This window comes from Lampetra planeri, chromosome 3 (assembly GCF_965212315.1).
Source record: "Lampetra planeri chromosome 3, kcLamPlan1.2.h2, whole genome shotgun sequence".
NCBI classification, from domain to species: domain Eukaryota; kingdom Metazoa; phylum Chordata; class Hyperoartia; order Petromyzontiformes; family Petromyzontidae; genus Lampetra; species Lampetra planeri.
Window position 1 is genome coordinate 4,593,363 of NC_136109.1, and position 12,250 is coordinate 4,605,612.

The 12,250-nt window shown below is 42.6% G+C and overlaps 1 protein-coding gene across 2 annotated transcripts in view; it reads right to left on the reverse strand.

Moving 5' to 3' along the window:
• LOC144736793 (uncharacterized) overlaps window positions 1-12,250 on the reverse strand; it is an 870,278-nt gene that overhangs the window by 39,690 nt on the left and 818,338 nt on the right. For both annotated transcript variants that reach the window (XM_078619432.1, XM_078619441.1), the window contains 2 exons: window positions 11,037-11,111; window positions 8,969-9,023 (listed from right to left, as the gene is read on the reverse strand). In XM_078619432.1, coding sequence (XP_078475558.1) covers window positions 8,969-9,023; window positions 11,037-11,111 — 130 coding nt within the window. The remainder of the gene's footprint in view (window positions 1-8,968; window positions 9,024-11,036; window positions 11,112-12,250) is intronic.

Below are 12,250 nucleotides of genomic sequence, written 5' to 3' on the forward strand. Positions count from 1 at the left end.
GAAAGTTTATTTGGAAGTTGGACGAGAGTGAGGAAGAAGTTATAACCCCGAGATGCTTAATTTGGGTAGGGCACCACCTAAACGTTGAGAGTCCCTCTGGGGGTTCTGTCGAGACGGGAGGGGGGCATCCGTTTTGATTTTGTTGACTTTAGCTTGCAGCCCTAGGCTTCTCCATATTCCATAATCAAAGATAGGAGGGTAGGGATGGATGTCATTGGCTCAGTTTGAATTATTAAGACTTTATCAGTGTAGAGATTGATTGTTTATTTTTGCTTGCCCCCTTGCGTATTTCCGTCACATACCAGTTGCTTCTAATACTTTCTGCGAGACATGATATTGCTAATGTCAATAGGAGGGATGAGAGGGGACATCCCTGCCTTGGTACCTAGTAGAGCAAGGGTGGCCAACCTTTAACAGACCAAGATACACAAAGTACCCTTGAGTTCTGCAAAGAGCCAAATATATATAATATTGTACAACTTATCATACAACTTTAATTCTATCTAGATTTGAAGCTTTCGTGACTGCAGGAATCCATACTCTTTGGTTCTTTCGGTAAAGTCACGTAGCTATAAAATAAAATAAATCACGACGTTTTGGGCACAACACAAGCATCCGTCATCAGGTGGGAAAGCATGATCTGCTGTTGAGGCAGACTGTTTTAAAAGGTTTGAAATGGGTGTAGCCCAAGGGTCACAAAGAAGTTGGCGGGGCTAGTGATATTAACTTTAATTCATTAATCTTTGCTACTGTGATAGTATGTTCTATGTTATGCCCCTTCGATATAGCCACATGTGGTGAATTAAAGAGCTGCAGTGGCTCGGGAGATGCCAGTGGGCCACGGCTGACCTAGAGGAAAGCTGGGGGAGATGAAAACAGTTTATCACTGACAGATAGATTGGTGTATAAAAGCTTTCATTTGTTTGTAACTACAGGGGGAATGGCACATTTTTCAATTCAACCCTGTTAAATACCTTTTCTTCGTTGAGTGTCAAAGTGTATGCCATACGTTTATCCCTAGTCGCAATGTCTGTTGCGTTAACCAAAGTTTTGATAATATCCGCCGAGTCCCTATTTTAACAAAGCCCATCTGTGCCTCTCCAATAATTGAGGGGAGGGTTCTCTCCAGTCTGCTTGCCAGGATTTTAGCAAGCAGCTTATAGTCCGAGTTCAGTAGGGAGATTGGTCTGTAGTTCTCCATTAACTCCGGATGAGTACCAGGTACTGAGATCCTGGCTTCATTATTTAAGCCTGGGAAACCTCCCAGGGTGAAAGTCAGGTTTGTGGTTGCTAGTATTTGGGAGATAATAGGGGCCCCAATCGCCTTGTAGGGCTTGATGGAGAATCCATTGGCGCCTGCCGCTTTTGCTGCTGGGGATGATGCTCGTGCGTCCTTCAGTTCCTGTAGGTCAATGGATCTCTATCTTTCTTCTACTAGGTGCGGGTTCCACAAAGGAAGGGGGATTTTGCTGAGATAAGTGTATTCTCTCGCTTGTAGGGGAGTCCGATGTATATAGGGCCTTGTTGAAGTCTTTGAAGTGGAAATGTATTTCCTTTACTTTTTATGAGGGGGGCAGCCCTCTTCATTATAGATAAAGGCTATGTAGGTACGGCTCTACTTGGATTGAACATTCTCACTAGGATCGTCCCCGTAGAGAGGGAAGAGTCATGGAAGGTGGAGTCTAGCCTTCATAAATAGCAGGTTGGTTTGATCATTCAGGATTTTTTTCAGCTCTAGTTTAATCGAATTGATGTCCCTCATGGTGATATGGAATTGGGTGGCCTTATAGCTGTCGTTTATGGAGCTAAACTTATTTTCCAATGTGTGCTGCTTGGCTTTAATGTGCTTGAGCCTATGTGCCCCGTTTTCGAATAACGCGCTTCTTATAAAGGCTTTAAGGGCATCCCATATCACCAAGGGAGATACTGGGGAATCCGACGCTGATTTGACTGTCATACATTCTTAGTTTTCTTTCCCTATCTCCTCCATTGTTTGTTTTTCACTGAGTATCCTCTTGTTTAGGGACCATAAATGACGTGTCACTTCATTTTGGGTTTAAAATGCATTAGACGAGCACCCGGGTATGGTCAAAAAGTTGTAAGTCTAATTGGATTACTGTGTAATTAGTATTCACTTTAATAATAGTTTTGTTTCTTCATTTTATTGGCATTTTGAGTGTAGTAATTTTTCATCGGCAGCTTTTCATTTCGCTTAGATCATATCTATACTTGTTAGTGTAGTTTTTAGTTTTTATGAACAACACTTTAAGATTTCGATATGAAATGCCCTTTATAAAATAGAGGTTAGTGGGGGAGGGATTTCAAAACTTAGAATATTTTAGACAGTGTCCTGTGTGTTTTCATGAAATGAGTATAGTCTCGATTTGTAGGGACCGGGGTCCCCCATGGGTCCACTAGCTTATGTTGGGACATGGTTTCTTAGAGAAGATTCCTTGGGAGTGTGAAGAGGTCTGTCCTAGTGGAATGTGATGTTGTCTAGGGTAGGGTCTAATATCAGTTTCCAGTCTCCGCCTACGATTATCTCACCAGTTATTTTCTCTATTAGTAATGCAATGCATGTGAACAGTCTCGAGTTAATGAAAGGTGGGTTATATATGTTCAGGAGTGCGACCTCTTTGCCCTGTAATCTGCTCAAAACAAGCACGTATTTTTCTTGCAGATCGATTTTCTGTGAAGAAAGAGAGAAGTTTAATCTTGACTTAAATCTTTGTGACTGCAGGAATTCATACTCTTTGGGTCTTTCGGTAAAGTCGCATAGATAGAAAAATTATAAAAATAATAAAAACGTCACTTTATTATTTGATTATTTTTATATCTATGTGACTTTACCGAAAGATCCAAAGAGTAGCGAGAAGTATTTTTTTTATTTACTAGGATCATTACACCTCTGCTACTTGGTAGTATATGCCGTATGGTATACCTGGCCCACCCATTTACTTTTATTGACGTCGAGTTTACCAAAGTCCCAGTACCTGACACCCTAACAATAATTGAGGACTTGGTCCAACATGGATTGAATTCGGATGTACCTGCGCTGGTTAGGCATTGCCTCACCAACACTTATTTTACCTGGAATGGCACCTTCTACAAACAGAATGAGGGCACCCCTATGGGCTCCCCCTTGTCACCAGTGATAGCCAACATGTTCATGGAAAAGTTTGAATCAGACGCCATCCAGACATCCACCCTGCGTCCTTCCCTGTGGAAGAGGTATGTGGATGACACTTTCGTCATTTGGCCACATGGCCTCCCAGCATTGAACCACTTCTTGGACCACATCAATTCCAGACACCCATCCATCAGATTCACCATGGAAGTGGAAAAAGATGGTAAACTACCATTCTTAGATATTCTGTTTGAGAGGAGACCTGACGGATCCTTGGGACATTCTGTCTACAGGAAAGCCACCCACACAGATTCCTACTTGAAACCTGATTCCCACCACCACCCATCTCAAAAGAATTCTCTCATCAAAACGCTATACCACAGAGCTCATGGCATTTCTGACCAACACCACCTGGCCAGTGAATTAGGACATGTACATCGGGCCCTCAGGATGAACGGATAGTCGGATACTCTGACCGCACCATCTGCCAAGCTGTTTCTCCCACCGTACAGAAACAGCCACATGAAACTCCGATCAAAACTATCACGTTGCCATACATAGCAGGCGTGACCAAAAAGATCTCAAAAATTCTAAACCAACATAAGATCCAAGTCAGATTCAGTACAGTACATAAAATCCGTGATCTAATTCCATCTGTGAAAGATGTCATTCCTGACTTACAATACCCTGGAGTCTACAAACTGAGTTGCAGTTGTGGTGATTGCTACATTGGAGAAACGAAACGTCATATCTCTGATCGTGTCCTCGAGCACAAGTCAGATCTGAAACACGGCAAAACTGATTCTTCCGCCGTTGCCGATCATTGCTACAATGCTGTGGGCTCTCATGAAAATGTCTTTTCCGAGACCAAGGTACTCTGCAAGCCTCCTGGCTACCATCAAAGGTTTGTACACGAGGCCATCCAAATATACAAACACAGACATAATTTCAACCGTGATGATGGGTACAAACTGTTATTAATCATGCAAAAAAGATTTAACTACACATATTTGGAGCATTCCTGGCAGTGATTTCAACCGCACCACCTCTACATAACAAAGGCTCAGTCAACCATTCTACACAACAAAGACTCATTTCCTGGCAGCGATTTCAGCCGCATCACTTCTACATAACAAAAGGCTCAGTCCCATTTACACGCACACAACAAAGGCTCATTCCTAACAGCGTGCTTCAGCTGCACCGAACCTCACAAAAAAATAATAATAATATTCAGGGCCTACCTTGGCTCCTCCCACCCTCAACCAGTATATATACAAGGACTGTTTTCTTAGAATTTCTCTCACTTGATACAGCTATCGTGCTGTGACGGTTCCATCTGAAGACAGAAGCTTGTGTTGTCTCCGAAACGTCGTGATTTTTATTTTTATTTTACTTTTATTAATTTAAAATTTTTACCTACGTGACTTTACCGAAAAAACCTAAGAATATGAATCCTTGCAGTCACGAAAGCTTCAAATCTAGAATTCTTGGAGGAAGCCAATTTCTGCCTTTTGCCTGCTTAGGTAGGTTAGTACTTGTTGTCTTTTAATATAATGTTGAGTTTTATAATTACAGTTCATCTATTCTCATGTTTGGGGGTGGGAGGGGGTTTGCACTCATCCGTTCAGTTACCCTCTTTAAGAAAGGGGGGGGGGGGTCTCTGAAAGATTGTTTGGATATTCTGATCCTAGGGGTGGGCAGGTGCAGGAGAAACTCTAAATTAGGGAGGGGGGACTTATAAAGAAGGGGGGTGGTGCAGGGTGTGATGATTGGAGGGTGGGGCAGACAGGGAAAAGCAAACAAAACAAAAGAGAAGGGATAGGGGGCAAGGCTCCAATGGGATTCCAGTATAACCATTAAATAATACAAATTCTAGATTTGAAGCTTTCGTGACTGCAAGGATTCATACTCTTTGGTTTTTTCGGTAAAGTAACGTAGGTTAAAAGAAAACAAATTAATTAAATCACGACGTTTCGGAGGCAACACAAGCTTCCGTCTTCAGGTGAAACCGTCACAGCAAAATTGCTGTATCAAGTAAAGAGAAGTCCCAAGAGACACGACCTTATATACTAGTTAAGGGGGGAGAAGCAAGGATGGGCCGCGGGAGAGGAGTTGTTGTGAGATGGTCAGTACAGCTGCTGGAACTGGGCCTTTGTAATGTAGATGGCAGAAGTAGATAAGCAAGCTAGGATTAAGCCGTCTTTTGTTATGCTGCTGGGTGGGTAAAATTCAAAGCAGGCCACCAGCTAAGAAATCCATTAGCAACATAAGCAAAAACGAACGCTCTGAACTCGAAAATTTGAAAAAGAGGGATGATGTAGTCATTCTCTCGGCCGACAAGGGCAATGCTACTGTCATCATGGATAAAAAAAAAACTCATACAACAACAAAATCCAGGACCTACTCAATTATGGAAGTTACTCCAAAATTAAAAGTGATCTGACTAACAGCCTAACGATAAAAACCAACAAGATCATCACTAGCTCGACTTCCCTAATCGAACCAACCAAACGTCCCTCCCTAAAACCCTCGGCTGCACGACCTCCCAGATTCTATGGTCTTCCCAAGATCCATAAAGACGGCACCCCACTATGGCCCATTGTGTCCACGATCAATTCACCTACCTACAAGCTAGCCCGTTTTCTATCAGATACTCTGCTTCCCTTCACTGGCAAGACCACTTCAGCAGTACTTAACTCAACCCAATTGGTTTCTATGGTAATATATATTGTACTGTCTCCTGACGATGTCCTCGTCAGCTTTGATGTGGTCTCCCTGTTCACCAAGGTCCCAGTGCCTGACACCATAACAATAATTGAAGACTTGGTCCAACATGGACTGAACCCTGATGTACCTGCTCTGGTTAGGCACTGCCTCACCAACACTTACTTTACCTGGAATGGTACCTTCTATAAACAAAATGAGAGTACCCCTATGGGTTCCCCCTTGTCACCAGTGATCAGATGCCATCCAGACATCCACCCTTCGTCCTTCCCTGTGGAAGAGATATGTGGATGACACCTTCGTCATTTGGCCACATGGCCTTCCGGCATTGACGCCAATTCCTGGACCACATCAATTCCAGACACCCATCCATCACATTTACCAGGGAAGTTGAGAAAGATGGCAAGCTACCATTCTTGGATGTTCTGTTTGAGAGGAGGCCCAATGGCTCTTTGGGTCATTCTGTTTACAGGAAGGCCACCCACACAGATTCCTACTTGAAGCCTGATTCCCATCACCACCCGGCTCAAAAGAATTCCCTCATCAAAACACTATACCATAGGGCTCATTGCATCTCTGACCAACACCACCTGGCCAGTGAATTAAAACATGTACATCGGGCCCTCAGGATGAACGGATACCTGACCGCACCATCCGCCAAGCTGTTTCTCCCACCATGCAGAAACAACCACCTGAAACTCCGATCAAAACCATCACGTTGCCATACATAGCAGACGTTACCAAAAAGATTTCCAAAACTCTAAACAAACACAAGATCCAGGTCCGATTCAATTCAGTACACAAAATCCGTGATCTGATCCCATCTGTAAAGGACGCCATTCCTGAATTACAGTACCCCGGTGTTTACAGATTGTGTTGTACCTGTGGTGACTGCTATATCGGGGAAACGAAACGACACATTGCTGACCGCATTCGCGAGCACAAGTCGGATTTGAAACATGGCAAGACGATTTGTAGGCCGCTGCTGACCGCTGTTATAATACTGCTGGTTCTCATGACATTGTGTTCTCAGATACCAAGGTACTTTGCAAACCTCCTGGATACTACCAAAGATTTGTCCACGAGGCCATCCAGATATACAAACACAGATATAACTTCAACCGAGATGATGGATTCAGATTGAGCAATCATTGGAAAGATGTAATTAACCAAGTTAAACTTAGTTACCGTGCAGTTTACTGATAGACAGCCAGTTTAGATTTATCTTCTTAAACATATCCATATTACCAGTCTGTTACCCCCAGCTCCACGCACCACCATCAACATCACCACACGTTGCTTATCTTGTTTAGCTTCTTTTTTTACTTAGTTACCGTGCAGTTTATTGATAGACAGCCAGTTTTGATTTATCATGTTTAGCTTCTTTTTTTCACACGCTGGTGGCCTGCTTTGAATTTTACCCACCCAGCAGCATAACAAAAGGCGGCTTAATCCTAGCTTGCTTATCTACTTCTGCCATCTACATTACAAAGGCTCAGTTCCAGCAGCCGTACTGACCATCTCACAACAACTCCTCTCCCGCGGCCCATCCTGGCTCCTCCCCCCTTAACTAGTATATAAGGTCGTGTCTCTTGGGACGTCTCTTTACTTGATACAGCAATTTTGCTGTGACGGTTTCACCTGAAGACGGAAGCTTGTGTTGCCTCCGAAACGTCGTGATTTAATTTATTTGTTTTCTTTTAACCTACGTGATTTTACCGATCTTTAAAAAACAAAGAATAATAAAAATGTATAATGTGCATTCCATCCTAGGATCCCAATTCGCAATGCATGGAATGCAGGAAACTAAAACAGAACCAGGGCAATCCACCAAACTAAAGTTGGAAGGCCCGTTTAAAGAGATGGGGTTTCATGCAGGCATAAATATATCTACCGACTCTGATATTCTGATTTCAAGTGGCAAGGCATTCCATAGCTTGGGTGCCACACTAACAAAAGCCCGATCACCAAAAGAACGCAACCTAGACCTGGGAGTGCTGAGCAATTTGAGATCAGAAGATCTTAAGGATCTTGATGGAATATATACATGTATTCGTTCCTGCAAGTACTGTGGGGTGAGCCGTTTTAAAGCTTTATAGGTTACTAGCAGTATCTTAAAATCCACTCTGAATTTGACCGGTAGTCAATGAAGAGATAAGAGGACTGGTGTAATGTGCGTACGTGTAAGCACTCTAGCAGCTCATTCTGAACAAGCTGGAGTCTGCCCAGTACTTTGCTTAGTATCCAAACCAGTAAGGCGTTGCAGTTCTTGAGTCGGGATAACTAAAAAATATGGACCAGTCTCTCCAAGTCAGCAGGTGACAGGAAGTGATGCATTCTGGCAATATTTATTAGGTGGAAAAGGACATTAACCACCTTAGATATATGTGCCTCAAAGGAAAATAACTGGTCAAACTGAACACCAAGGTTTCTGACCTCCCGTGTGGGACTGACATCGTGACCATCAATCAACAAACATCCATTAATGGAGAAATCATTAACCAACTAAGAATTGATGACACTCATTATAACTTGTGTCATTAAATCTGCAGGTTATTACCTGCACATCACAACAGTTACTTTTATCCAATAGTTTCCAACTTTAACAAAACCAGTGTGTGCCTCTTGGGAAACAGTGTTAGCCCCACCATGCTCCAACACCAAATAATGCAGTGTTAAACAACAAACCTGCAACCAGCCACCCACAAGGTAAACTTCCTATATGTTAGTCTTCATAGATGAAGATTCACTGTCGAGTTTATTCATTTGTAACCACACCTGATTGGATAAAATCATTCTACTTCAAAACATATTCGTATATTAATAGCAATGTGAAAAAGGAAAACCTGTACTTACCGTTACACTTTTGGACAATATCTCAATCTGACGCTGTTGACCATGTCTTTAGTTACTGGTTATATTGGCATTAGCATAGGCATTTTGGGAATTTGAAATTTTTATTATTAGTATTATTTTGTTGTTATTATTTTTTCTATCTACGTGACTTTACCGAAAGACCCAAAGAATATGAATAAGAATTATTGTAATTTTTTTAGGGATTTCATATAATTATTTCATACACACAATTACTGTTAATATATACAAGCAAGTACTCACCGTGATTAGTATAGTAGGTGCGCCCATCAGTATGCACTTTTTCTTCCCAGCCAGGCTGCAACCACACAGAGACGAGTTAGGCTTGTAACTAAGAACCCTTATTTAGACTGGAGGAATCTGATGAGCTATGAAGCGCTCTTTCACAGTTGTGCAGTCAAATCAAAGTGAATTAACAATGCCATGCATGCATGGCAAAACAAACTTTCAAAGAGTGGCCTGTTCAATGGTATCTAAAATAATATAATTGAACAGGTGGATGCAGGTCAGATGTAAATTAATGTAGGATGTAGCATAGTGAGGCAGGGGGTGGGAAGGTGGAAGGGAAGTAGACAAACTAAATAATTTAAAGACAAAGATTAGAAAGGGAAGTAAAAAATAATGACAGCATAAAAATTTAAATAAATAACCCGAATATTAATTTTCCCCATAATAAAGGTTTTTTGGGTTGGATTGCGTGAATATAAATGTGTTGTTAAAACCGCCACCACCCGACACAACCAATTAGTAAGGTTTGCCATATAAACAAAACGTGCCAATTAGTTACTACTTCAGCACACCGGTGTGTTGGAGAGTAAAGTAAATGTTGTGGGTTTATTCTCCAACACACCGGTGTGCTGAACTAGTAACTAATTGTCACGTTTTGTTTACGCGACAAACCTTACGAATTGGCTGTGTTGGGTGGTGGTGGGTTTAACGATGCATTTATATTTATGCAATCTAGCCCAAAAAACCTCTGGATATTCGTCGCGAAAGCCTATGTGTTAAATTAAGTGTCCCCATTTTCTGTGACCACGGTAAATTACCTGATGAATGGTAATTAAAGATGACATTGGTAAAACAAATTGATGTTTTGAAATGTTCAACATTGTTATTACATTATTTAAAAATTAAACCATTAACATTACCTAAATAACATTTTGTACACGTTTTTATTTTAAACGTAGGACCACTAAATCTTGACTTAAAGCTTTCGTGACTGCAAGAATTCATATTCTTTGGGTCTTTCTGTAAAGTCACGTAGATAGGTTCCAAGAAAATAACAAAAAACTACGTTTCGATCACAACACAAGCAGTCGTCTTGCCTCTGAAGGCAAAATGTTTATAAAGATTTGGGGATGGGCGTGGCCAAAGTGTATCGGCGGCAACCAGGGTCCTGGGCGGTGCACCACTGCCAATGTAGCTACAATGACAATGCCGCACCGCTGCCAATGCAGCAGCTATGTTAATGTGAGAGATTATCATGTAAATGTAAGATCGCAGAGCGGCCGCGACGTCGGCGTGCGAGGTGGCTGTGTTCGTATAAAAAATTTAACCTGTTAATGTAATATCAAAGAGCCGAAAATAACTAACATCGGAACGTAGGATGGAAACATCACAAGCCAGTTATGACTTAAACTGGTTAATAACGTCCTTCCATTGGCAGTAGTGCACCGCCCAGGACCCTGGTTGCCGCGGATACACTTGGGCCACGCCCATCCCCAAACCTTTATAAACATTTTGGCTTCAGAGGCTAACTCATTTGCCTGAAGACGCCCGCTTGTGTTGTGATCCAAACGTCGTAGTTTTTGGTCATTTTCTTTGAACCTATCTACGTGACTTTACCGAAAGACCCAAAGAATTAGGACCACTAAACATGGGGTTTTTCTTTCTCGTAATGATTTGGCTGCTGAACCATTATTATATAATGATAAAGGCATGCAGGCACTATCTATTGCACTAATTGAGCACTGTAAGCAGGTATTATGTAAAACTATTCAAACACCTCATTGACTATGTAACTGTGGCAACTGATCTGCAGTAAAGGGCCCAATTAAAACTCTAAATAAAAACAGTAAATAAAAATTATTCATTTTATGCAAGATTTTTCAAAAGATTGTGCTGATACATATATTCCATGTGTTTGTTTTTAAAATAGAGGTCAAGTTATGAAAAACATTGAAATATTTCAACCTCCATCCCTGACAGCATATTGTCTAATAGGTAGGGCAGAGCTTATAGAAATATGTAATGGATTATTTTGGACTTCCCCACAGTGTGCCATGTTAAAACAATATACACAAATACTTACTGGTAGAGGGCCTAGGTCAATGCTGTCATCGTTTTGAGGCCTCGGATCAGCAGGTGGATTTAACTGGGCATTCCCCTGTAAGAATGAGACAAGATTATATGGCTTACCAAAGAAACATAAAGAAGATACACCCCTTCGTCCCATTGTCTCGACTATCAACTCCCCCACCTACAAACTGGCTCGTTTTTTGTCTGAAATCCTGCGGCCTTTCACTGGAAAAACCACCTCTGCGGTACTAAACTCTACTCACCTGGTAGGGCATTTCCCTGTCCCCAGACGACCTGCTTGTCAATTTTGATGTGGTTTCTTTATTCACCAAAGTTCCTGTACCTGACATCATGGCAATCATTGAAGACTTGGTTGATCAAGGACTGAATACAGAGGTACCCCCCCTGGTGAGACACTGCTTAACCAATACAGATGTAGAGGAGTAGAATAGGGAAGTGGCGTCACTTGTGCTGTCCAGTGCGATGACGTCACGGGATGTGACGTCATGCGCTCTGGGTGGCGCAATGACGTCACAGCTCCTGGAGTATAAAGGGGGGACCCCGTGACATAAGCGGGGTCGTATTTGGAGAGTAGGGTCGAAGTAGGGTGGAACGGGGGATCCAGGGGCAAGAGGGTAGGAATAGGGGATAGCACAGCGCCAGGGCTGGACGTGGCTGTGCTCCTCGGTTGGCTGTGTTGGCTGATCCCACGACCAGCGCAGAGGAGACGGCACAGGGCAGCTGGCTGTGTCGGGACCGAGTGGGACCTAGCCCGGGACCCCTAACCCCTGGGAAGTGGTTCACCCCCGTGTGTTGTGTAGCCCTTAATAAACCTACGGCGAAAGCCCTTAACCTTACATCCGTCTCTGAGTGAGTCGTTGCCAACTCTTCTACACATACTTCACCTGGAATAGAACTTTCTACAAACAAACTGAGGGCACCCCAATGGGCTCCCCCCTATCTCCGGTTGTAGCCAACGTTTTCGTGGAGAAATTTGAGACTGACGCCATCCAGACTGCCACTCTACGCCCGACCTTATGGAAGAGGTACGTGGATGACACTTTTGTCATCTGGCCACATGGTCGGCCTGCTCTAGACCAATTCCTCGAACACATCAATTCCATACACCCAGCCATTAGATTCACCATGGAAGTCGAACAAGATGGCAAGCTACCCTTTTTGGATGTCCTAATTAAAAGGAGACCTGATGGTTCAATGAGCCACTCT